Source organism: Phalangium opilio, unplaced genomic scaffold (assembly GCF_054372755.1).
Source record: "Phalangium opilio isolate 3A_F unplaced genomic scaffold, DU_Popi_V2 ptg000003l_1, whole genome shotgun sequence".
Taxonomy (NCBI): Eukaryota; Metazoa; Arthropoda; class Arachnida; order Opiliones; family Phalangiidae; genus Phalangium; species Phalangium opilio.
In genome coordinates, this window is record NW_028324145.1 from 4,325,995 (window position 1) to 4,352,351 (window position 26,357).

The window sequence follows — 26,357 nt, forward strand, 5'->3', positions numbered from 1 at the left end:
AAACTATGTATACTCAAACTCAATTAAGACTAAGCGAGACTAAGTTAAGAATAACAAACGGAAAAAAAAATTAAACCAATATTCAAGCACCCAACAAAAACATACAACGGTTAGCCGAGGCTAATTACCCGATAATTTACTACAAAAACTGTTCTAGTAATTTGATACGAAACCTCTTTCTCCAATTTAAGTTTTTTTCCTTTCTTTCTTTTTATTTTGATAACCGCCGACCAAATTATACTCTCATTCGCTGGAAAAAAGCTAGACTAAACACTAGCATACAATAAGTGTTATTCATACAAGCCAAGGCCTAACACCATTCTTCCAATCACAATCGCATAAGCGTTTTAATCACGCCAACTTCCTTAAGTTGCATTCTAAATAATTAGCAGCTCATTACCACGAAAGGGAAATAATTAAATTTTATTATCAGCGACGAAAACAAAATTTTATATTAATTCGAGAAAAGTGTTGATCAAGGAAAATGACAAGCAAATATTAATTAGCGAAATTTGACTCAACACAATTAGTCTTAGCAACAGACGCGATCACGAGAAAATGCGCAGAAAGTACTGCGTAGTTAGGGTGTACCATTTTCGGTCTTTTAACTTGAAGTGAAGGTTCAGGTAACATAACATTATACTTTAAAAGAAAAGAATGGCCTTTTTCAAAATATAACAGGAAAAATATTAAGACATTAATGACCTCTCATTACAAAATAATTAGCATTTAATTAGTCTTAAAACAGAAAAACGAGAAGTATTGTTCCGCCATTTGTTTGGTGGCGTCTGCTAGCCAGAACCTCTTACCCCTACAGGATTGGTTGAATTCTCACAGGCTGAGAGAGGTATAAGGGTAAGCTAGGGGTAAGAGGTTTTGGGTAGCAGACGCCACTAAAGCAATGGCGGATGGCGCAATAGACCTCGTTTTTAAGACCAATTAAATGCTAATTATTTTGTAATAAGAGATCATTTATTTTTTTAATATTTTTCTCTCTATATTTAGAAAAAGGCTGTTCTTTGAAGTTATAAATGTTATGATACTTAACCTTCTCCTTTAACAAGGGATGGTATCTTCCAGGAAAATGCCTGCGGCCAGCAGGCTTTGTTAATTGAAAAGCTAATTAGTTAATTACCCATAGAAATTTGAGAATTACTAATTATCGATTCCAGCATTTTTAGAGGTAATGAATGATGCAATCCCAAGAAATTTTAACCTGAATATTTCCATAAATTCAAGAATTACCAACGTATTTTATTTATCTACTGATTTATACTTTCGTTTTCTTAACATTTCGTATATACAGTACACTTTAAAGGTCCTTTTTTCCTTTCGTCATTAAGCTGGCAGCACGAAATCCGTGCCAGAAATTCTAATGAGTGAGACAGAAAAACAAAAGAATTTGGATGACGCGAGACAGTTAATGCACGAGTATAAAGAAAGGGAGCTCGCTCAACGAAATCGCTTTTCTTTCTTTTGGAGACTGGAGGGGATGAGCTACGCGTGCTTGCAAAAGAAGCAGCGAGAGAGTGAGATATGGGGGATAGATTCTGCCATGGGGTTATTGTTTTGTTTGAAGTGGCGGAATAATAATCAGGCAATCCAAAATGAAACCAAGCGAGAAAGAGAAACTAAAGAATTAAGTTGACTGCATGCAAGAAGCGATATCTAATTTACTAGGGAGAATGTATAAATTCGCCACATTTCCAGCTTTATCTCCAGTCCAAAGTCCAAACGTAGGTCCGGAGTTAATCCCCGCCTCTAAATTACAGCCAGCATCTCATTGGTTCTTGAAAACTCACGTCGGCGCGACGCGAATGACGAAAATTACGTATTTTCCGACTGAGGAGAGGCGAAATAGCCTGGCCTCCTTTTACTTCCCCCATGTATTTTGAAAGGGGGATTGGGACTATGGCGCGTGCGAATACTTAGGCATCGTATACCTTCTTCTCCCTAGTAAACTAGATATCGCTTCTTGCAGCATGTATGTGAGAGCTTAAATTCGTTCTTTGTTTTAGAACCAAAAACAAGATGGGTGTTGGAACTAACTAAAGGCTCTTTCAGACGATCCAACTTTTTACTCAGCTTGATGGGTCAACTCGAGTTGAATCAACTAGTTGGATCGTGTGAATAGACGCGGGATGAGTGGAGTCACCAAAAGAGTTGGCTAGGAAAAATTGGATCAGTGATCCAATTTTGGCTGACTCAACTTTTCAATTTCATTTCTCCAGCCAATCAAAATGTATTCCGAAAGTGCCAAGGTAGGTGGCGCTTAAAAAGGTCCATTTGGCGGTAAAAGTTTAGTCGTGTGAATAAGAAAGATTTATTACACTTTTCCCTTCAAAAGTTGGGCAAGTTGATACAACTTTTTGACCCATCGAGCTGAGTCAAAATGTTGGATCGTCTGAAAGAGCCTTTAAAAGCGTGCCAGACTGCCAGTACAAGTGCATATGGTATTTGGCAATAAACGCCTCCACTAATTTCTCTATTCGAAAAAATCCCGACTCGGCGATATAAGGTGTAGAGCTTGTTTACTTTCTTTAAGGGTCTATTGCTCACCAAGTAGCCTTTACTCCTTGTGTAAATTGTATGAATCCTCCTAGCCTGTAAACTATGTATAGGTCTATATGGCAACAATATGATAAATTGCTACAATATCGTGTGACAGACACCTTCGTCCACAAAATACGAAAAATACTCAGAAACACCAGCAGACAATTTCCTATAACTTCCTCCAAGTTTAGGACAAAGGCTACATCCCTAAAAACAACTCCTATCGAGCATAATTAATCAAGAAAAGAGTCGAAAACATTCTATTTTGAGAAAAACAAAGACTCCGAAGTCGAGCCATAGATAATTATATTCCTTCCCTCCCTCCCTTATCCGCAAAGCGCCGAACAAACAAAAGAGAGATTATAATTTGCGATCCATTCACTAAACTGTTTACAGGAACTGAAAGGTGAATTCACCGAAGCTGCAGAGGCACTGCTTAATTTACATCAAAAGGATCAATTAAATCTCAATTAAGGGCGTAATATTATAAATAAAAATGGATTGGCCATGGCCATACACACCGCGCTACGAAATGTTCATTTATATTTATTTAAAACTTCCAAGAGTAACAATTCCGCGAGGAGGTAAAAGGGCCCAAGGTTGAATAGGATGGGGCTCGTTTTAAATGAAGGGTCCACTTAGTCGATGATAAGGGGCCCCCTAAGGGGACTTTCCTATTAAAGGGTTCAAAACGTAATTAAAATTGAACGCGAGAAGGACTCGCGAGAGGATAATTATGGCCACGGGAACAACATATCAAACCAAGAGGTTATGGCAACGCAATACATTTATCACTTGAATGAAGCCATCATTAAATCATACTTCTTTTCTTCAAATATCAAAATAAAAAATTCAAGAATTGTGTCAACAACAAATTGCTGTCGTCGCCCTGTTAATTTAGTTTAGGTCGCATCAGTTCCATCCAGGTTTCGAAATAAGACAAGTCAAAAACCAGTTTATTAATTTGTTGGACCACTTTTTTCAATTCAAACCCCGAGCCTAACTGGCCTCACCCAACTTGTGAGCCAAGGTTTACTTTAACCAATCAAACTTCAATACATAGGGTAAGGAGCACTGGTCCTTGGTACTAGTTTAATTATTCGAGACATCCGGGGTCCTCAGTTCGAAGGACCAATCCTTATTTCGAAGCCTAGTAGGTTCGTTCAGAAGTGAGAACAGACGACCTAAAACGAGTCGCGTATGTGGTCACTTGTGGTGACTTTTGAATACTCAAAATATAGATAAATTCAAAATGACAAATACCGTCAAGAATCCTAAAGCTTTTAACATTTATATCGTTTAATAATGCACAGCTCATTCGAAACAAAAATTTTAAAGAAAATCCGCGAATCTTTTACCCATAGTCGTTAAACCGTGTGCACAATTTTAGAACTTATGCGGCCAGAAAATAGACAAACTTCAGGACGCCTGTACTCTAGCAATTTAAACGCAAACAGGAAAGGGTTCGAGTATGTGGATTATAAAATTGCCCTGGGTCAAAATCTGTACACCGAGTACTTGGGCGTACTGTACATCAACCATGATATCGAAATAATAAGACTTGAACAAATACAAAAACGTAAAACAATGTTTAAAATTAACAAAACTTTTACGCCCTAACTACATAATAAAAGCCTAGGCTATCAGGCTGTTTTACCACACTTGTACCCTATAAAATTAAAATTTAGTACCGCGGTGCGCGTTTTCAAAGGTGGTGGTAGCGGAAGAGCCGCTTGCCAAGTCGCTACGCTACCCAATCGAAAATGCCATTTGATTTTACAAGCGAAGGCTAATTAATAATTTAAAGAGAGTCGGGGGCGCAAAAGCGAGTCAATGGCCTGATTAGCCGAACCCATCTCTCGGGGACAGGGAACGTGGTGCCCCGGACGGCTAAAAGGACCAGAAATATCTATCTCCAACCGTTATTAATTAGATCAATAAATTCTGAAAGCTCTACCGCCCCTAGTAGCTATACTGACAGGGCAGCAAGCCACACTGGAGGGTAAACAAGGGCCAAGGCTTAACTATTATACTCTTACTATACCAATACAAAATCAATGTCACTCGAGAACACTAGCAAAGGAGGTGACCCTTGTAATTCCCTTCTCATATAGTCGTAGGTTACTTTGACGCCCACTAAACTAGAGACACACTCAAGGGTAAACAAGGGCCAAGGCTTAACTATTATACTCTTACGACCAAGTCAATGTTACCTGAGAACACTAACAAAGGTAGAGATGATGAAAATGCCCTTCCCCTATAGATACTTTACACACATGGAGGATTCGTACCATTTACACCAGAAGGCCAGGCTACCTGAAGGACAGGTTTCTATCCTCCAGGTAGGTAGCCCGGCCTCCTGGTGTAAATGTTATGAATCCTCCAGGTAGGTAGCCCGGCCTCCTGGTGTAAATGTTATGAATCCTCCAGGTAGGTAGCCCGGCCTCCTGGTGTAAATGTTATGAATCCTCCAGGTAGGTAGCCCGGCCTCCTGGTGTAAATGTTATGAATCCTCCAGGTAGGTAGCCCGGCCTCCTGGTGTAAATGTTATGAATCCTCCAGGTAGGTAGCCCGGCCTCCTGGTGTAAATGTTATGAATCCTCCAGGTAGGTAGCCCGGCCTCCTGGTGTAAATGTTATGAATCCTCCAGGTAGGTAGCCCGGCCTCCTGGTGTAAATGTTATGAATCCTCCAGGTAGGTAGCCCGGCCTCCTGGTGTAAATGTTATGAATCCTCCAGGTAGGTAGCCCGGCCTCCTGGTGTAAATGTTATGAATCCTCCAGGTAGGTAGCCCGGCCTCCTGGTGTAAATGTTATGAATCCTCCAGGTAGGTAGCCCGGCCTCCTGGTGTAAATGTTATGAATCCTCCAGGTAGGTAGCCCGGCCTCCTGGTGTAAATGTTATGAATCCTCCAGGTAGGTAGCCCGGCCTCCTGGTGTAAATGTTATGAATCCTCCAGGTAGGTAGCCCGGCCTCCTGGTGTAAATGTTATGAATCCTCCAGGTAGGTAGCCCGGCCTCCTGGTGTAAATGTTATGAATCCTCCAGGTAGGTAGCCCGGCCTCCTGGTGTAAATGTTATGAATCCTCCAGGTAGGTAGCCCGGCCTCCTGGTGTAAATGTTATGAATCCTCCAGGTAGGTAGCCCGGCCTCCTGGTGTAAATGTTATGAATCCTCCAGGTAGGTAGCCCGGCCTCCTGGTGTAAATGTTATGAATCCTCCAGGTAGGTAGCCCGGCCTCCTGGTGTAAATGTTATGAATCCTCCAGGTAGGTAGCCCGGCCTCCTGGTGTAAATGTTATGAATCCTCCAGGTAGGTAGCCCGGCCTCCTGGTGTAAATGTTATGAATCCTCCAGGTAGGTAGCCCGGCCTCCTGGTGTAAATGTTATGAATCCTCCAGGTAGGTAGCCCGGCCTCCTGGTGTAAATGTTATGAATCCTCCAGGTAGGTAGCCCGGCCTCCTGGTGTAAATGTTATGAATCCTCCAGGTAGGTAGCCCGGCCTCCTGGTGTAAATGTTATGAATCCTCCAGGTAGGTAGCCCGGCCTCCTGGTGTAAATGTTATGAATCCTCCAGGTAGGTAGCCCGGCCTCCTGGTGTAAATGTTATGAATCCTCCAGGTAGGTAGCCCGGCCTCCTGGTGTAAATGTTATGAATCCTCCAGGTAGGTAGCCCGGCCTCCTGGTGTAAATGTTATGAATCCTCCAGGTAGGTAGCCCGGCCTCCTGGTGTAAATGTTATGAATCCTCCAGGTAGGTAGCCCGGCCTCCTGGTGTAAATGTTATGAATCCTCCAGGTAGGTAGCCCGGCCTCCTGGTGTAAATGTTATGAATCCTCCAGGTAGGTAGCCCGGCCTCCTGGTGTAAATGTTATGAATCCTCCAGGTAGGTAGCCCGGCCTCCTGGTGTAAATGTTATGAATCCTCCAGGTAGGTAGCCCGGCCTCCTGGTGTAAATGTTATGAATCCTCCAGGTAGGTAGCCCGGCCTCCTGGTGTAAATGTTATGAATCCTCCAGGTAGGTAGCCCGGCCTCCTGGTGTAAATGTTATGAATCCTCCAGGTAGGTAGCCCGGCCTCCTGGTGTAAATGTTATGAATCCTCCAGGTAGGTAGCCCGGCCTCCTGGTGTAAATGTTATGAATCCTCCAGGTAGGTAGCCCGGCCTCCTGGTGTAAATGTTATGAATCCTCCAGGTAGGTAGCCCGGCCTCCTGGTGTAAATGTTATGAATCCTCCAGGTAGGTAGCCCGGCCTCCTGGTGTAAATGTTATGAATCCTCCAGGTAGGTAGCCCGGCCTCCTGGTGTAAATGTTATGAATCCTCCAGGTAGGTAGCCCGGCCTCCTGGTGTAAATGTTATGAATCCTCCAGGTAGGTAGCCCGGCCTCCTGGTGTAAATGTTATGAATCCTCCAGGTAGGTAGCCCGGCCTCCTGGTGTAAATGTTATGAATCCTCCAGGTAGCCCGGCCTCCTGGTGTAAATGTTATGAATCCTCCAGGTAGCCCGGCCTCCTGGTGTAAATGTTATGAATCCTCCAGGTAGCCCGGCCACCTGGTGTAAATGTTATGAATCCTCCAGGTAGCCCGGCCTCCTGGTGTAAATGTTATGAATCCTCCAGGTAGCCCGGCCTCCTGGTGTAAATGTTATGAATCCTCCAGGTAGGTAGCCCGGCCTCCTGGTGTAAATGTTATGAATCCTCCAGGTAGGTAGCCCGGCCTCCTGGTGTAAATGTTATGAATCCTCCAGGTAGCCCGGCCTCCTGGTGTAAATGTTATGAATCCTCCAGGTAGCCCGGCCTCCTGGTGTAAATGTTATGAATCCTCCAGGTAGCCCGGCCTCCTGGTGTAAATGTTATGAATCCTCCAGGTAGCCCGGCCTCCTGGTGTAAATGTTATGAATCCTCCAGGTAGCCCGGCCTCCTGGTGTAAATGTTATGAATCCTCCAGGTAGCCCGGCCTCCTGGTGTAAATGTTATGAATCCTCCAGGTAGCCCGGCCTCCTGGTGTAAATGTTATGAATCCTCCAGGTAGCCCGGCCTCCTGGTGTAAATGTTATGAATCCTCCAGGTAGCCCGGCCTCCTGGTGTAAATGTTATGAATCCTCCAGGTAGCCCGGCCTCCTGGTGTAAATGTTATGAATCCTCCAGGTAGCCCGGCCTCCTGGTGTAAATGTTATGAATCCTCCAGGTAGCCCGGCCTCCTGGTGTAAATGTTATGAATCCTCCAGGTAGCCCGGCCTCCTGGTGTAAATGTTATGAATCCTCCAGGTAGCCCGGCCTCCTGGTGTAAATGTTATGAATCCTCCAGGTAGCCCGGCCTCCTGGTGTAAATGTTATGAATCCTCCAGGTAGCCCGGCCTCCTGGTGTAAATGTTATGAATCCTCCAGGTAGCCCGGCCTCCTGGTGTAAATGTTATGAATCCTCCAGGTAGCCCGGCCTCCTGGTGTAAATGTTATGAATCCTCCAGGTAGCCCGGCCTCCTGGTGTAAATGTTATGAATCCTCCAGGTAGCCCGGCCTCCTGGTGTAAATGTTATGAATCCTCCAGGTAGCCCGGCCTCCTGGTGTAAATGTTATGAATCCTCCAGGTAGCCCGGCCTCCTGGTGTAAATGTTATGAATCCTCCAGGTAGCCTGGCCTCCTGGTGTAAATGTTATGAATCCTCCAGGTAGCCCGGCCTCCTGGTGTAAATGTTATGAATCCTCCAGGTAGCCCGGCCTCCTGGTGTAAATGTTATGAATCCTCCAGGTAGGTAGCCCGGCCTCCTGGTGTAAATGTTATGAATCCTCCAGGTAGCCCGGCCTCCTGGTGTAAATGTTATGAATCCTCCAGGTAGGTAGCCCGGCCTCCTGGTGTAAATGTTATGAATCCTCCAGGTAGCCCGGCCTCCTGGTGTAAATGTTATGAATCCTCCAGGTAGCCCGGCCTCCTGGTGTAAATGTTATGAATCCTCCAGGTAGCCCGGCCTCCTGGTGTAAATGTTATGAATCCTCCAGGTAGCCCGGCCTCCTGGTGTAAATGTTATGAATCCTCCAGGTAGCCCGGCCTCCTGGTGTAAATGTTATGAATCCTCCAGGTAGCCCGGCCTCCTGGTGTAAATGTTATGAATCCTCCAGGTAGCCCGGCCTCCTGGTGTAAATGTTATGAATCCTCCAGGTAGCCCGGCCTCCTGGTGTAAATGTTATGAATCCTCCAGGTAGCCCGGCCTCCTGGTGTAAATGTTATGAATCCTCCAGGTAGCCCGGCCTCCTGGTGTAAATGTTATGAATCCTCCAGGTAGCCCGGCCTCCTGGTGTAAATGTTATGAATCCTCCAGGTAGCCCGGCCTCCTGGTGTAAATGTTATGAATCCTCCAGGTAGCCCGGCCTCCTGGTGTAAATGTTATGAATCCTCCAGGTAGCCCGGCCTCCTGGTGTAAATGTTATGAATCCTCCAGGTAGCCCGGCCTCCTGGTGTAAATGTTATGAATCCTCCAGGTAGCCCGGCCTCCTGGTGTAAATGTTATGAATCCTCCAGGTAGCCCGGCCTCCTGGTGTAAATGTTATGAATCCTCCAGGTAGCCCGGCCTCCTGGTGTAAATGTTATGAATCCTCCAGGTAGCCCGGCCTCCTGGTGTAAATGTTATGAATCCTCCAGGTAGCCCGGCCTCCTGGTGTAAATGTTATGAATCCTCCAGGTAGCCCGGCCTCCTGGTGTAAATGTTATGAATCCTCCAGGTAGCCCGGCCTCCTGGTGTAAATGTTATGAATCCTCCAGGTAGCCCGGCCTCCTGGTGTAAATGTTATGAATCCTCCAGGTAGTGTAGCAAAATAAATAATTTGCCACAATTAATTTTAAGTCAATCAATAATGATTTTAAATAATAGTTCAGTTTTTCACTCCACACTCTGTATTTGTAAATACGACCAAAGAAATAGTAATTGGCTAGCGTAGCCTTTCCCTTTCAATTTTATCAATATTCTTTTATACCCAAAAAATTGCCACACCTTGAAGTCGTGAACCTTCTCAAAGCATGTTAATCTTGTAGGGGTTATTTGTTAGTGCATGCCCTCTATAAATACAATACGGTGCCAGTAGCGCGCGATGCCAGTAAAAGATAAAATTAGGCACGGTATCCTTTGGACACCTGCATGGAAAGAAAGAGTTTAACACGTGCATAGAAAGCAAGAGTTTAAAACCCTTTTGAATATTCTCAAGTCCACGAGTGCGGGTCGTGACCTGGAAAAACCAACTAGAAGAGAGGTACGATTCTCTTAGCAACCAGGCTTAGTGAAGGTGTTGACACACGTGCATAGAAAGCAAGAGTTTAAAACTCTTTTGAATATAGTCAAGTTCACGAGTGCGGGTCGTGACCTGTAAAAAAAACCTAGAAGAGAGGTACGATCCTCTTAGCAACCAGGCGTAGTGAAAGGGTTGACCTACGTCACCACGCGATACTTTCGGGAGCTGGATTACGATTGGATGGGACCATCCGGAGGCCCCAGAAGACCGAGTCCAACGCCCTTCAAGAAGACGGCTTAAAAAGCCAGAAACGGAGAGTAGCGATTATTATTCTTCCTGATTCGGACTTGTAATCAAGTCACTCAAAAAACTCGCTCCTGCCGGATACCAATGCTTGCCCATGCAGAGCCCCTGATGGAAACCCTGGAACCATAGCGCTGGCCGCGTAACTTCTGGACTCCTTCTGGCCCCTGACCGGCTAAACTTGGAACCTTTCCCGGCGATAAGCAACCATGAACGTCGACCCTTCGCCTGGCACCGTCAACTAATAGGACGCAATTATCCTGGCGCAAACCGCACTCACCACCTCAACATCAACTTGAAGAACCCAGTGATGAGTACTCTTTTCGAACTATCGCGAACTATCGCAAGAAACGACATAAAGTCGGCCGACAAACTTTATTAGAACATTAGTAGTTTAATTTAGGTAGTTTAGTTATAAATACAAAATACAAAAAACTGGCATCGTTTTAGTTTTGCATGCTGTAGAATATTTTGGGGGTTGTTCCGCGTAAAGTTATCAGTGTCGCGTAATAGTATTAATCATGTCGCGGATATTTAATTATGTTAATTTATGCTTAAAGATGAACCATAACCTGTTATTAATTAGTCAAAGTTAAAGCCTCAAATGTTAATTATCGAGAAATAAACAACTCTTGAGGTGTGGCAAATCAGTTTCCAAAATACTTATTCAACTAGGGTTAATTTATAACCAAAACTTAATAGTAGTAGAAAATGATAGCGGATTATAGCGACAGCACAATAATTTCGTTACATTTTTGGGGGCCCGTCCGGGATAGCCTTCCTATTCCAGTTTAAACTAGTACGGAGGCTAACCTGAACTCAATAGTCGATGAGATGGTAGTAATAGCAATATCAAAAGTAATAGTACAAGGAAAAGTATGAGTGTGGACTGATTCATGAACACGCAGGTTGACCATTCTAGTTGTAAACCAGTTTTAGGGCTTTATTCTAGCTGCGCTGATTGTTTAAATTCTTATAAAGCTTCCCAAGCTATTGATAGAGCAAAACGGGTAGAGAAACGCAATAGAAAAATGAATAGCAAGAATAGTCCGGCGTTAGGGGATCCTAGTGGTAATCAGGCTGTAGGGGTAATTATGGGTGCGATAGGAAACACCCAAAATAATCAAACCACCTCCACTAGCACAGCTAATAGTAGTAGTAATGTACCAAACTCCCTTAACCCAATCATAGTGCAAACTAGCACTGGTCCAACCTCAACCATGACCACACCCACAAATAGTACCATAAGTAACACCATACCTTCAGGTATGCAATTAATTCCCACTAATTTATTGCAACAAATGCAGAAACAAATAGCGGATTTACAAACACAATTGCTGCAGTTAGCTCAGGCTAATGCCAATGTGGGTTCTGGCCCTAGTAGCCCCCAGACCCATGGGGTAATTAATAGTACACCCCAAATGAACAATCATAGTAGTCAAAATGTTCCGTTGGTAAATAATAGCTCTCAGTTTAATAGCAATCCATTGAACATCCCTAATTGTCCTAGTGTGCCTTTAGCAAATAATAGCACCCATTTTAGTAGCAACACTAGCATAGCCAGTTTGAATTACGCCAACGCAGGTTATATGCCCCCCGCGGCGCCAACTCCGCCACCGTCAGGTTCAGGTTATAGATTACCAAAAATTACCATGCCGGTTTTTACGGGAAAACCTTCCGATTTGAGCACGAAAGATTTCTTAGTCAAAGTTCGCCAAATTAGAGAGACTGTAGGAATGCTAGATTCATTGTTTATCCAAACCTGGATCCCGCAAATGTTTGCAGGACCCGCGTTAGAATGGTGGCAGGCATTACAAATAAAACCACAAACAATTGGAGAATTCCAGCAGTTGATTAGGAAAGAGTACGATTTTCAAGTAAATGATTCGGTTTTAAATGAGCGGCTCATTAATAGAAAACAGAGAAATGGAGAGGGTGTACGCGATTACGTTAATGCTATGCGCGAAATATTATTACAATTAGAAACCCCTCTATCTGACGAGCGCCAAGTTGAAAGTGTTTATAGGAACCTTCACCGAAAATTAAAACCCTCATTAGCACTCTTTACCTATAACACTGTTAGCGACCTATTAGCCCATGCTACACGCTTAGAAGCGGCCCATGGTTTTGGTTGTTATGATGAACCAGATAGTCGAAGTAATCACAATAGGGCAAACAATAACAATGTGAATAAACCCCAGAATAAGCCTAATCAAGGGGGAAAGCCGACTAATAATATCAGAGTCGTGACATGTTTTAATTGTCACAAAGAGGGTCATAAAACCCCTCAGTGCCCCGATGCCCAATGTACTATCTGTAATGAGATGGGACACATCCAAAGATATTGCCCCACCAAATCGGGAAACGGGAAAAGGGGAGGACCCAAAGGGGAAGGTCCTGCCCCAAAACAAAAGTAGTCACCCTAAGAAATAGCCCATACGCCGCCGATTGTTTCGAAGTGTCAACGTCTAGCAGTAAAGATAAATGTTTAATAGAAGTTACCATAGCCGGTATACCTACAATCGCTTTAGTCGATTCAGGTAGCACCGTTACCTTAATAGATAAGAATTTTAGTAGTAATTTAGAAAAATTTAATCTTAAAACTTCGCCGACTAATGTTAAACTTAAAGTTGTAAACAGAAAATCTGTAATAGCAGATCAGGCTATTATTATCCCATTAAAATTACCGGGAAAAGAGTTGACACAAGAAGCAATCGTTTTGGCAAATCTAGCATACCCCTGTATTATTGGGTTAGATTAGCCTTATTCCTGATCAGCGCCACTAGGGTAGTGGCGAATTTTCGAACTACTAACTGACCATAGCCAATCAGAGGGCGCCAAAAACGGAAAGAAATTCTTTTTTACATTTCTGCTTTTTTTACGAGTTAGCGGGCAAAAATCGTCGGTAAACGAGTTTTACGCGTGATTATTTCGTCCTAGAAGAGAAAACATCTTTGAAATGTCTGCTTTAAGGTATTTTTCACGATTAAAAACGATTTCAAATGACTGAAAATAAACTTTCGCCTTTAAAAACAGGAAAAAAGCAAGTTAACACGTTAAGCCTTGGCTCAATATTGACAGTTGAGTTGTCACAGTTTCGACCATGGACATTAGAATACTATAATGGTTTCGAGAAGTGGTTGAGCAGAGAAAGTAAAAGAAAGCTCGTATTTTTTCTCATTCAAACAAGACGGTGAAATTTAATCCTCAAATTTAGTTAAGAAATGTCAAAAAGAAACGCCGAAGAGAGTGTGAGGCCTAAGAAGCGAAGTGGACTTGTTGCTTCAACGTGTTTCGCTGAAGAATCTTCGAGGCGCTTATTCTGTATATGTAAGCAACCAAAGGACGTTACGCAAAAGATGTTACAATGTGGGACGTGCTTGGAATGGTATCATCCAAAATGCGTAAATTTAGAGGAAGAAGTACGACTTAATTTAATGCAAGATGAATGGTTATGTCAAGCATGTATTGATGTAATGGCGGTTAATCCAAATATGTCAAAAGAAGGTAGGGCAATAAATACGCCTAAAAGGTAATTGGTCAATTGATTATGCAGTTTTTTAATTAGGTTTGCTTAGACTTCAAGGCCGAGTAACGCCTAAGAATGGTTGGGGTAAAAAATTAGAGCTGACCGACTTGTCTGATGGTATAGCGGAAACTCATGCTACAGCAAAGCGTGAGCAAAAGCAAGGGTTCATGCTTTATAAAGAGGACAAGATTTTAGGCATTGAATCAAATCTTCAAGGTTTGTATATAAAATAAAATGTGAAGTAATTTACCATAAATAATACATACACATGCTTGTTTATATACATTGTTTTCAGGCTAGGAGGGTTCATACCATTTACAGGAGACCAGGCTACTCCGAGGAAAAAGTAGTCTGCACTTTTCTTCTACATGTAACCTTGTGCCAATGATATGAACCCTTCTAGCGCCAATGATATGAACCCTTCTAGCCTGAAAATATTTAGCCCCAAAATTATGAATAATGTATATAACACGATTTTCTGATTTAGGAAACTTGCTTTACTTCCGTGCAACTTGTGATGCTGATAGAAGACCAACTTCTTATAACTTATTTAGTTGTTTCGTTATTGATGAAGAGCCCAATAGACTCAAATGGATATCATGCTCATGCCCAGCCGGAACCAATGGTGATTGTAAACATTCTATCGCGTTACTTTATCAGTTATTGAACTGCGTAAGGGCAGGAGAAGAAACATTACCTCTACGAGGTGTTTGTACAACCCGCCTTCAAATGTGGCATATGAACAAACCAAGAACTGACGAGCCTCTATTGTTCAATGATTTAGAAATAGTGAAACACGATCCCGCTTACACTTACCAGCAAATATTTTATGACTCTCTTACCCTATTTTGCAATAGAATTATTTAATAAGCCTTCCACAACCTCTAAGTGATGGTTGGTGTTATGTGTTTGTTATATCTTTTAAGTCGGAGACAATTACAACACGTCAAGCTAATTCAAACTCTTGACAGTCAAGTTGGATTCACTATCTACAGTTGCAATGTAGATATTGAGAAGCTAGGAGCATTTGAAATATTCCAGCGCGAATTTTTGATATATTGATCCTATGAACAAAATAAATCTTTTCTGGTTATAAAATACTTCTTTAATGACTGTTTATATCAACTTTTGTCAACATATTTAAAGGTTTAACATATGGGTGCTCTGTTTTGACATTATTTTGTACATTAAATATAAATTAAATAAATGACCAAAACGCTTCATAAGAACGAAATCCCGTGTAGTATTTTACTGATTTATCACTATTAATAAACTTTGTTACTGTAAACTTCTCTTTACTACGCAATAACAATAACTCAAATTCATTTCTTAGGAGTTTTTGTTTACGTGGTGTATATGGTGTATAAGTGGATTTCAATGATATTCCACTACTTGCTTTTGATGATGACACTCTCAAATAACAGCTGCACCAACTTGGGGTTGAACTTCCGGAGTTGGTAGTGGTTCTTCAGGATGATTAGGATAGGTACGCAATTGATTAAGTTCCTCTGGATCAACATGTAATGCTCCCATTTCTTCCAACAACTGCGTTCTATCTTTTGGACTCATATGTCCAAATGCTTCTTTAGGAACCGTTTGGCTACGAGTAGGGGAATGCGGCATTGCATCCAAAACTTTTGTATTTTCAAATATTGATGGAATCGCGAATGGCTTGAGACGTTTACATTGAGAACCAATAGTTGGAAACTAGTCTGTCTGTAGAAAGTGTTTGGAGCAAATTCGTGAACTATTCAGGTCTAGTGGTTTAGTTCCTACCCCAGCTGCTATAGCGCCTAACCATTTCTGTCTCATAACTTTATCTCGAGGGTAGGCGTGGTAAGAAAGGTAACTTTGACTGTTTCTAAAGACTTCTATGACACAACGGTTGTTAATCTTGGAAATTTTGACTAATCTTGAGTTACAACTATTATATTTAAACTAAATCTTACGAATTGTACATTATATAATGCAATTTCTCCAAACTGTGGCAATATACTACACTGTCAGCAACTCAACTGTCAATATTGAGCCAAGGCTTAACGTGTTAACTTGCTTTTTTCCTGTTTTTAAAGGCGAAAGTTTATTTTCAGTCATTTGAAATCGTTTTTAATCGTGAAAAATACCTTAAAGCAGACATTTCAAAGATGTTTTCTCTTCTAGGACGAAATAATCACGCGTAAAACTCGTTTACCGACGATTTTTGCCCGCTAACTCGTAAAAAAAAGCAGAAATGTAAAAAAGAATTTCTTTCCGTTTTTGGCGCCCTCTGATTGGCTATGGTCAGTTAGTAGTTCGAAAATTCGCCACTACCCTAGTGGCGCTGATCAGGAATAAGGCTAATTTAAGTTGGTGTTGGGAAACAAATCCTTCAGTATGGCACGATTTCCATAACAGTGGGATAAATTTTAACCTCACGGAATGTAATCTGTTTGAAGACGAGGATTTTGATTTAGAAGGTATAGAAAAGGTTTTAGAGGAAGCTCCCATAGACCCCGAAAAGAGGGACAAATTAAGAAAGTTAATTTTCAAATATAAGTGTGTGTTTTCCACCACAGCTGGTTTAACTAAATCAGTGGAACACTATGTCGACACGGGAAATAGTATGCCCATCGCGTGTTCCCCTTACCGAAACTCTCCTCATAAAAAAGATATCATAGATAGTATCATTAAAGAGATGTTAGAGTTAGATATCATTGAACCCTGTAATAGCCCGTGGGGAGCCCCCACATTGTTAGTACCCAAGAGTGATGGAACCCATCGACTCGTAATAGATTATAGAAAGTTGAATCAAGTAACTCGTAAGGATGCGTACCCCATACCGCGAATTGAAGATATTCTTGAATCGGTCAAAACCCCAGAGTATATAACTGTGTTGGATATGCGGTCCGGTTATTGGCAGGTGCCTTTAAATAAAGGAAGCCGTGACACCTGCGCATTTGTGACTCATAACGGTGTTTATCGCCCTAAAGTTATGATGTTCGGTCTTACAAATGCTCCGGCCACTTTTGTTCGATTAGTTAATAATTTATTTGGTAAATTAGCTAAAGAGGGGGTCTTTGACTACTTTGATGATTTATACGTAGTGTCTGACACTTTTGAAGATCATTTAGAAAGTTTAGAGAAAGTTTTATCCATCCTTAAAAACGATGGTTTAACTATTAAATCATCAAAAATTCAATTTTGCCGGAAAAAGGCTCACATCCTGGGACATCTTGTCTCTAAGCGAGGTATAGAGGTCGATCCAGCCAAGGTTAGCTCAATTACAGATTGTCCCATACCGCGAACAGTACGCCAACTTAGGCGATTCTTGGGAATGGCGGGATTTTATAGGAGGTTTATCCCAAAATTTGCAGATATAGCTGCCCCGTTGCATCATCTGACGCACGATAATGTTGATTGGATTTGGGGGGCAGAACAACAACAAGCCTTCGACACGCTTAAGAATAGACTTTCTACAGCACCAATAATAGTCGCCCCAGACTTTAAAAACCCTTTCACCGTTTATTGCGACGCTTCAAACGTAGGCTTGGGCGCAGTCCTCACCCAACTAGTAGATGGGAAAACGCGAGTTGTGCAATACGCGAGCAAGACGCTAGATCCTGCACAAAGAAAACTTTCAGTTACTGAAAGAGAATGTCTCGCAATAGTATGGGCGGTAACCGAAAAATTTAGAGTATATCTAGAGGGTGCCCCTTTTGAGGTAATAACCGACCATAAGTCCCTTGAATGGTTAAAGAATGCAAAAGACCCGACAGGAAAGTTTACAAGATGGAGTACTAAGCTTCAATGTTTTGACATGAAAATAGTCTATATTCCTGGGAAAAAGAACATAGTCGCAGACTTTTTATCACGATTACCCGAGTCAGCCGAAACTGACGACAACATTTTAGTAGCCGTAGCAGACCAAGAGACCAGTGTAGTAGACGCAATAGATTTAGACGGCAATCGTATCATAGACGAGCAACGTTCAGACTCAAAAATTAGTCGTTTGTTGACCTTTCTTGAAGAAGGAGCCACAGGCGCTAATGATAATATAGGTCAATGGATTAAGCGAGTAGGGCCCTCCTGTAGAAAAATTGACGGCATTGTATATAGACGCATGCCAATAGGTCAATCAGGAGACGGTTGCAAGGATAGCGATCACACGGGCAATAGTAGAATCCCTAGTGATAATAGTAGTAGCGCACCTTGTAAAGACGACGGTGAAATTAGTAGTAATCACTTTAGTCCCCAATTAGACTCCTTTCACATTTTAGTACCTAAAAGTTTAGTTAAAGTAGTTATAAAAGCGTGCCATGATATACCCACTTCCGGTCACCAAGGCATCGCTAAAACTCTAGAACGCGTCCGTAAATACTACACCTGGGAGGGAATGACAAAAGACGTCCATCATTACGTCAAAACTTGTAAAATTTGCCAAGAGCATAAGTCACCCCCTATCAAACAAGCGGGACTCATGAAGGCAACAGAACCCTCTCAACCCTGGGAAGTTATTGGCATCGATCTTAAGGGTGAATTCCCCCGTAGCAAAAATGGTAACACCTATATACTTGTAGTGGTGGACTTCTGTACAAAATGGGTAGAAGCCCATCCCTTAAAGAAAGCCACAACCAAAAACATTGCTAACATTTTAATTGACCAAGTTTTTGCACGGTTCGGCGTACCAAAACGCATAGTTAGCGATTCAGGACCACAGTTCGTGTCCAACGTTATGAAAGAGGTTTGCACACTTTTTCAAATTAAGCAAAGATTCACCTCCTTTTACTCACCCCAGAGCAATCAAACCGAAAGAGTCAATAAAAACATCGGAATGATGCTCAAGTGTTATGTAACCGAAAGCCACCAATTTTGGGATGTTGGGTTACAACAGTTTGTAATGGCATTACGTTCCTCTAAGAATGAGTCGACAGGCTATTCACCTTCATTCTTAAATTTTGGCCGAGAAATTCGCGAGCCACCCATAATGAACGTGGATCAAACCCAACTTTCCAAAGCCTGCGAGGCCATTGATCCCCTTAGCAGAGCTGAAATAATAGGTGAAGCGATTAAGGCGTCCCATGGCAACTTAGTGTGTTAGTATGCACTGAACGCACCAACGTAACATGATTCATCTAGTTGTGTGAACTGATTTGAACTCCCCTAGAGAACACTATATATGTAAAGGCTCAGCCTAGTAAGGGGCTGGTTTAGTAACGACAGAGCTGCTCGATGTAACCACTCTTAGATAACTTGTAAATAAACGTAAACGTTGATTATGAATAATTGTGTTTAGTTAGAAACAACGAACACGACATGGTGTCAGAAGGAACATTCGGGAAAAGTTGAGGGGCAGAAGTTGAGATTTTGACGCGGTATAGATAACAAAGTTATGACCAAGGCTTAGCTAAGTTACGCGGGTCGAGCAGCAATAAAATAAATTCGTAAAACTCTAGTGATTAAACAGAATCGCGGTGTATAAACGAAGGACTTTAGTGACTAATAACGAGTCGCAGAGTGCCAAAATCGAACTCTAGGGATTAAAACCGTATCGCGGGGTGTCGAATAAACAATCCAACTAGAAGCTAAACATGCAGGCCGCTGCCGCCGTTACGTCAACAGCATTTCAAGTAATACCCCCCGAACCATTCAATTTCACGAGTCCGAGTGAATGGCCCACATGGAAAAGAAGATTCGAACGTTTCCGCAGAGCGTCAGGACTGAGTTCAAAGGACCAGGAAGATCAAGTCAATGCACTTATTTACCTAATGGGTGACAAGGCAGACGATATCTTTACTTCATTTGGCCTAACGGGTGCGCAAGAAAAGGAGTATCCTACCGTTTTAGCGAAGTTCGAAAGCCATTTCATCATTCGCAGAAATGTTATCTACGATCGTGCTAAGTTCAATACAAGATATCAGAGAGAAGGAGAGACAGCAGACGAATTCATAACGTCAGTCTATTCCTTAGCAGAACACTGCAATTACGGAGCCTTAAAAGAAGAGCTAATCAGAGATCGCATCGTAGTAGGAATCAGCAATAAAGCGCTTTCAGAAAGACTACAGGATGACGACAAGTTGACACTTGAGCAAGCCATTCAAAAAGTACGAAGCATGGAAGATAGACAACGCGAGCAGAAAGATTTAAATGCCACAGTGCATTCGAAGAACGTTGATCGCATACAAAGCAGATCTCGTCCGAAGTTCAAGCCGCAATATCAAGCCAATGCTAAGAGAAAAATCGACCAGAAAGTCCAAAACGAAAAGTATCACGGAGTAAATAAGAAACCTACACCGATGAAAGGATGCACGCATTGCGGAGCTCAAGTTCAACATCCAAGAGTAAATTGCCCTGCCAAGAACGCAAAATGCTATGGATGTAGTAAAACTGGACATTACTCAAAATACTGTCTCAACAAAAACCTTCATGCAGTGGAAGACGTGTTTCTCGGGTCGATAGCGGAAGTAGAGGAAACACCACAGTATCTACATACAATAGCAAGTAATCGAGAAACCAAGTGGCTCGTAACAATCAATGTTGGCAGCATTCCGGTAGAATTCAAAGTGGACACTGGAGCAGATGTCAGCGCAATACCGTTAAGTTTGTACGAGAGCACACTGAACAACTTGGAGCTACTTCCGTCCGATAAAAGACTATTTGGAGCCGGACAGATATTACTCAAGACAAAAGGCCGGATCGAAGCAAAGCTACAACATAAAAGTAATTCTGCGCAAGTAGATCTCTATGTAGTCCAAGACCTTCAAATACCTCTTTTGGGCCTGGCTGCGAGTGAAGATCTAAAGCTGATAAAGAAAATAATGGATATCGGAACAGAGGACAACTCAACCGTTAAGCCAATTGAAGAATTTCCAGCGTTATTTAACGGTCTCGGAAAGATGAAAAACTCGTATAAAATTCGTCTAGAACCAGATGCGCAACCATATGCCTTATCAGTACCAAGAAGGGTTCCTATCGCCTTAATGGAAGAAACAAAACGCGAACTGGATCGTATGGTTCAAAAAGGCGTCATCACAAAAGTTGAAGAGCCAACCGACTGGTGTGCACCAATGGTTATTGTGCAGAAAAGAAACAATAATACAGACGTAGCTCAAGAACCGACGAAACTTCGAATATGTGTCGACTTCACTCAACTAAACAACTACATCCGTAGAGAGAGATTTCAAATGCCAGCTGTTGATCATATCCTTGGCCAACTAAGTGGAGCGAAGATATTTTCCAAGCTCGACGCGAATTCCGGGTATTGGCAGATACCATTGGATCAAGAATCAGCAATTCTAACTACGTTCATAACACCATTCGGTCGATTTTATTTTAACCGCCTACCGTTTGGATTGAGTTCTGCCTCGGAACATTTTCAAAGACAAATAAGCACAGCTTTGGAAGGCGTATCAGGAAATATTAATCTTCAAGATGATGTACTAGTTTTTGGCAAAGACCAAGAAGATCATGACAACAATCTAAGAAGAGCATTGAACGCAATCGAGCAAGCAGGACTAACATTGAACGTGGAAAAGTGCCAGTTTTCCGTACCAAGAGTCAAGTTTGTTGGACATACAGTCGACGGACAAGGAATCAGTCCTGATGACGAGAAAGTGGAGGCGATTAACCAAATACCTCAACCTCAAGATGTAGCCGAACTGAGACGCTTTCTGGGCATGACGAACTACTTGGCAAAATTCATTCCAAAGTTGTCAGAAACAATTCAACCACTGACTTCACTCCTCAGCACAAAGAACCAATGGCAATGGTCTGGACCTCAACAGATAGCTTTCGAAAAAGTTAAAAGGATACTTACGACCAAACCAATACTAGCAATATTCGACCCGTCGAAAAGAACAATTGTATCAGCTGATGCATCCTCTTTCGGAATTGGAGCCGTAATTAGACAAGAACAAGAAAATCAAGAACTCAGAGTCGTCGCATATGCTTCCAAAACTCTCACCCCTGCCGAGCAAAAATATGCTCAAATAGAAAAAGAGGCATTGGCCATGGCATGGGCTTGTAAACGCTTTGAAGACTATATATTGGGATTAACAATTGACATCGAAACAGACCACAAGCCGCTAGTCTCTATCATGCAGAGTAAATCGTTGGACGACCTATCACCTCGCTTGCAGCGACTTCGTATACGCATGATGAGATATGATTATAAAGTCTTCTATACGCCAGGAAAGGACCTTACTATAGCAGATACTTTGTCCAGAGGTCCACTGCCAGAGACTGGAGACAGCGAACTGGAAGAAGAATTCGATGCACACATCCAATTAATTATGTCAAACTTACCAGCTTCTGACGTTAGACTTGCAGAAATATGGAAGGAGCAACAAAAAGATACAACTTGCCAAACCATAACCAGTCACGTAAACCAAGGCTGGCCAACACGGAAGAATGTTAACCAAGAACTGATGAAGTACTACCCATTTAGAAACGAGATCACCATACAGCATGGTCTACTTATGAAAGGAGCGAGAATCCTGATACCTCGATCAATACAAATGGATATCTTAGAGAAAATTCATGAAGGCCATCAGGGTATTTCTAAATGCAGAGCTCGTGCAAATACATCAGTTTGGTGGCCAGGAATTTCGAGAGAAATAGAAGACACAGTAAGAAATTGTCAAGCTTGTACAAAGGAAGCCAGAAATCAACATGAACCATTATGTCCCAGCGAATTTCCTGATAGACCCTGGAAGATCGTCGCAATGGATCTATTTTACTTGTCTGGAAAAACCTACTTGCTTGTCACCGACTTCTACTCAAGATACTTCGAAATTCGAGAACTACGAGATCAAAGCTCTAAAACCATAATAAATCAAGTGAAATCAATATTCGCCACTCACGGAATTCCAGAGATAGTAAAAAGCGACAACGGACCACAGTTCAGAAGCGAATTTAGCCGATTTTCTACGGAGTATGGCTTTACTCATATAACTTCAAGCCCAAGATTTGCACAAAGTAATGGTTTTGCCGAAGCAGCTGTCAAGATCGTCAAGCAAACACTAAAGAAAAGTAACGATCCGTACCTTGCTCTGCTCTCATATCGCACAACTCCATTAGCCAACGGGTATACTCCTGCTCAACTCTTAATGGGAAGAAAGCTGCGGTCAACACTTCCGATAAATATCAAAGAACTGCAACCGATAATTCCACCGTACGATATAATACGAAAACGAGAAGAACATCGGCGCGAAAAGCAAAAGGAAAATTACAACAGAAGACATGGTGTACATCACCTGCCCACCTTAATAAAAGGGGAAAATGTGTGGATTACAGATTTGCGAATTCAAGCCACAGTGAGAAATCCAGCTAAAGAACCTAGATCCTACATTCTGGATACACCCAACGGAACTGTTCGTAGGAATAGGTATCATCTTATTCCGATGCCAAAAACCCCAGAGTCGAGACAACCAGTTTTGCCCGAGGTAGTCCCTGAGTATCCAGTCATATCAAATCAACTTAACCATCCAGAGTTGCCCGAAAACCCAACCAATGACCCAGATACGCCAGATGATCAAACCCCAGCGATTCCAGATGATCAAACTCCAGCGATTCCACATGGTCAAAATCAATCACCACCTAGAGACGTCAGTCCTTCACGACAGCTGATGAATGCGGAACCTGTAATAGCTGACGAACAAGTGACGATTCACAACCAAAACGAAGCCTCATCTACGAGCGAACCAGAATTTAAACCAAGCAATAAACGTAAATCTCAAGAGACTGTATTAAGAACTCGAAGTGGTAGACAAATTAAAAAGAGACAGAAATTAGATTTATGAACTATATAACTAAAGATATTAGGATATTTTATGCTTAGTGTAATGTTTGATAAGAAATCAGAAATATATAATTGTAGACATAGCTAGTTAGCGTGCAAAGATTTTAAAATTGAATTTAACGTAAACTTCGTAAAGCAGGGATATTTTAAAATCTAATTGTATAAATATAATTTTTAACTTAAGAGAAAGGATGTGTTAGTATGCACTGAACGCACCAACGTAACATGATTCATCTAGTTGTGTGAACTGATTTGAACTCCCCTAGAGAACACTATATATGTAAAGGCTCAGCCTAGTAAGGGGCTGGTTTAGTAACGACAGAGCTGCTCGATGTAACCACTCTTAGATAACTTGTAAATAAACGTAAACGTTGATTATGAATAATTGTGTTTAGTTAGAAACAACGAACACGACACTTAGAAGTGTCCCAAATGAGGAACGCGGCCCTTTATAATACCAAAAAGAGGGAATTTGAATTCAAAGAAGGAGATCTGGTCATGAGAAAAACCCATCACCAATCAAACGCTGGCGACAGATTTAGCGCCAAGTTGGCTAACGCTTGGGAGGGTCCGTTTGTAGTGGATCAAAAGTTATCCTCACATACCTACAAACTTAAATCTCGAGATAGTAGCCAGGAGTTAAAAGGGACTTTTCACTTAAGGCAGCTTAAGCTCTTTAACGAGCGCGACTTAGAAAAGACTGAAAGCCCCATAATAGGTAAACACAAAGCGAAGCCAAATATCATCCGCCCCCCAGCCGACGATAGCTTCCATATGGTGTTGCGAAACCGCAAGTAGTTTAGCCCATTAGGACCCAAAAGCATTGGGATAAGAAATTAATTTTTCGCGCGTATAGGTTTCTGGGGTTTGGTACCTCCCCAATTACTACAACGACGTGCCCCCATACGCTTGTCCGTTGGAGAATTAGTGTATATAGCCTTTGAACCTTTAGTGTACAGTTTCCCAAGTTCGTTTTTATTTAGTATTCCTTTTTTTTAAATACTTTTTTTGTTTTGTTTTTTTTTTCTCGCAATTTTAACCACTTTTACATATAGGCTAGTCCATTTACCTCCGAGGTTCGTTCGGTTCTAAGAAGTGGGGTGTGTAGCAAAATAAATAATTTGCCACAATTAATTTTAAGTCAATCAATAATGATTTTAAATAATAGTTCAGTTTTTCACTCCACACTCTGTATTTGTAAATACGACCAAAGAAATAGTAATTGGCTAGCGTAGCCTTTCCCTTTCAATTTTATCAATATTCTTTTATACCCAAAAAATTGCCACACCTTGAAGTCGTGAACCTTCTCAAAGCATGTTAATCTTGTAGGGGTTATTTGTTAGTGCATGCCCTCTATAAATACAATACGGTGCCAGTAGCGCGCGATGCCAGTAAAAGATAAAATTAGGCACGGTATCCTTTGGACACCTGCATGGAAAGAAAGAGTTTAACACGTGCATAGAAAGCAAGAGTTTAAAACCCTTTTGAATATTCTCAAGTCCACGAGTGCGGGTCGTGACCTGGAAAAACCAACTAGAAGAGAGGTACGATTCTCTTAGCAACCAGGCTTAGTGAAGGTGTTGACACACGTGCATAGAAAGCAAGAGTTTAAAACTCTTTTGAATATAGTCAAGTTCACGAGTGCGGGTCGTGACCTGTAAAAAAAACCTAGAAGAGAGGTACGATCCTCTTAGCAACCAGGCGTAGTGAAAGGGTTGACCTACGTCACCACGCGATACTTTCGGGAGCTGGATTACGATTGGATGGGACCATCCGGAGGCCCCAGAAGACCGAGTCCAACGCCCTTCAAGAAGACGGCTTAAAAAGCCAGAAACGGAGAGTAGCGATTATTATTCTTCCTGATTCGGACTTGTAATCAAGTCACTCAAAAAACTCGCTCCTGCCGGATACCAATGCTTGCCCATGCAGAGCCCCTGATGGAAACCCTGGAACCATAGCGCTGGCCGCGTAACTTCTGGACTCCTTCTGGCCCCTGACCGGCTAAACTTGGAACCTTTCCCGGCGATAAGCAACCATGAACGTCGACCCTTCGCCTGGCACCGTCAACTAATAGGACGCAATTATCCTGGCGCAAACCGCACTCACCACCTCAACATCAACTTGAAGAACCCAGTGATGAGTACTCTTTTCGAACTATCGCGAACTATCGCAAGAAACGACATAAAGTCGGCCGACAAACTTTATTAGAACATTAGTAGTTTAATTTAGGTAGTTTAGTTATAAATACAAAATACAAAAAACTGGCATCGTTTTAGTTTTGCATGCTGTAGAATATTTTGGGGGTTGTTCCGCGTAAAGTTATCAGTGTCGCGTAATAGTATTAATCATGTCGCGGATATTTAATTATGTTAATTTATGCTTAAAGATGAACCATAACCTGTTATTAATTAGTCAAAGTTAAAGCCTCAAATGTTAATTATCGAGAAATAAACAACTCTTGAGGTGTGGCAAATCAGTTTCCAAAATACTTATTCAACTAGGGTTAATTTATAACCAAAACTTAATAGTAGTAGAAAATGATAGCGGATTATAGCGACAGCACAATAATTTCGTTACAGTAGCCCGGCCTCCTGGTGTAAATGTTATGAATCCTCCAGGTAGCCCGGCCTCCTGGTGTAAATGTTATGAATCCTCCAGGTAGCCCGGCCTCCTGGTGTAAATGTTATGAATCCTCCAGGTAGCCCGGCCTCCTGGTGTAAATGTTATGAATCCTCCAGGTAGCCCGGCCTCCTGGTGTAAATGTTATGAATCCTCCAGGTAGCCCGGCCTCCTGGTGTAAATGTTATGAATCCTCCAGGTAGCCCGGCCTCCTGGTGTAAATGTTATGAATCCTCCAGGTAGCCCGGCCTCCTGGTGTAAATGTTATGAATCCTCCAGGTAGCCCGGCCTCCTGGTGTAAATGTTATGAATCCTCCAGGTAGCCCGGCCTCCTGGTGTAAATGTTATGAATCCTCCAGGTAGC

General features: G+C 42.2%; 2 protein-coding genes and 1 long non-coding RNA gene across 9 annotated transcripts in view; 1 reads left to right on the forward strand and 2 right to left on the reverse strand.

The window, feature by feature from the left end:
- The window catches only part of Trim9 (E3 ubiquitin-protein ligase Trim9), a 341,298-nt gene that overhangs the window by 222,768 nt on the left and 92,173 nt on the right, over positions 1 to 26,357 (reverse strand). The gene's annotated exons all lie outside the window — the stretch shown is intronic.
- On the forward strand, positions 12,919 to 14,833 carry LOC149717200 (uncharacterized). The gene is made up of 5 exons (XM_089836379.1): positions 12,919 to 13,043; positions 13,107 to 13,223; positions 13,288 to 13,577; positions 13,639 to 13,815; positions 14,087 to 14,833. Exons 3-5 carry the CDS (start codon positions 13,295 to 13,297, stop codon positions 14,464 to 14,466), a joined length of 840 nt encoding a protein of 279 aa, XP_089692505.1. The 5' UTR covers positions 12,919 to 13,043; positions 13,107 to 13,223; positions 13,288 to 13,294; the 3' UTR covers positions 14,467 to 14,833.
- Positions 14,682 to 15,930, reverse strand: LOC149717201 (uncharacterized). 5 transcript variants are annotated; one of them, XR_016366081.1, is made up of 3 exons: positions 15,723 to 15,930; positions 15,549 to 15,659; positions 14,682 to 15,467 (listed from the first exon to the last, which is right to left on the reverse strand). It is a non-coding gene; the product is annotated as an uncharacterized LOC149717201 (long non-coding RNA). The 5 variants fall into 5 exon arrangements; XR_016366078.1 differs by having other exon boundaries at positions 14,682 to 15,470; XR_016366077.1 differs by having other exon boundaries at positions 14,682 to 15,659.

Coding starts and splice junctions, on each gene's coding strand:
- LOC149717200 (XM_089836379.1), top strand. CDS start 13,295: ATGTCAAAAAGAAACGCCGAAGAGAGTGTGAGGCCTAAGAAGCGAAGT. Junction 13,578..13,638: donor TCCAAATATGTCAAAAGAAG/GTAGGGCAATAA, acceptor TTTTTTAATTAG/GTTTGCTTAGACTTCAAGGC. Junction 13,816..14,086: donor CATTGAATCAAATCTTCAAG/GTTTGTATATAA, acceptor TTTCTGATTTAG/GAAACTTGCTTTACTTCCGT.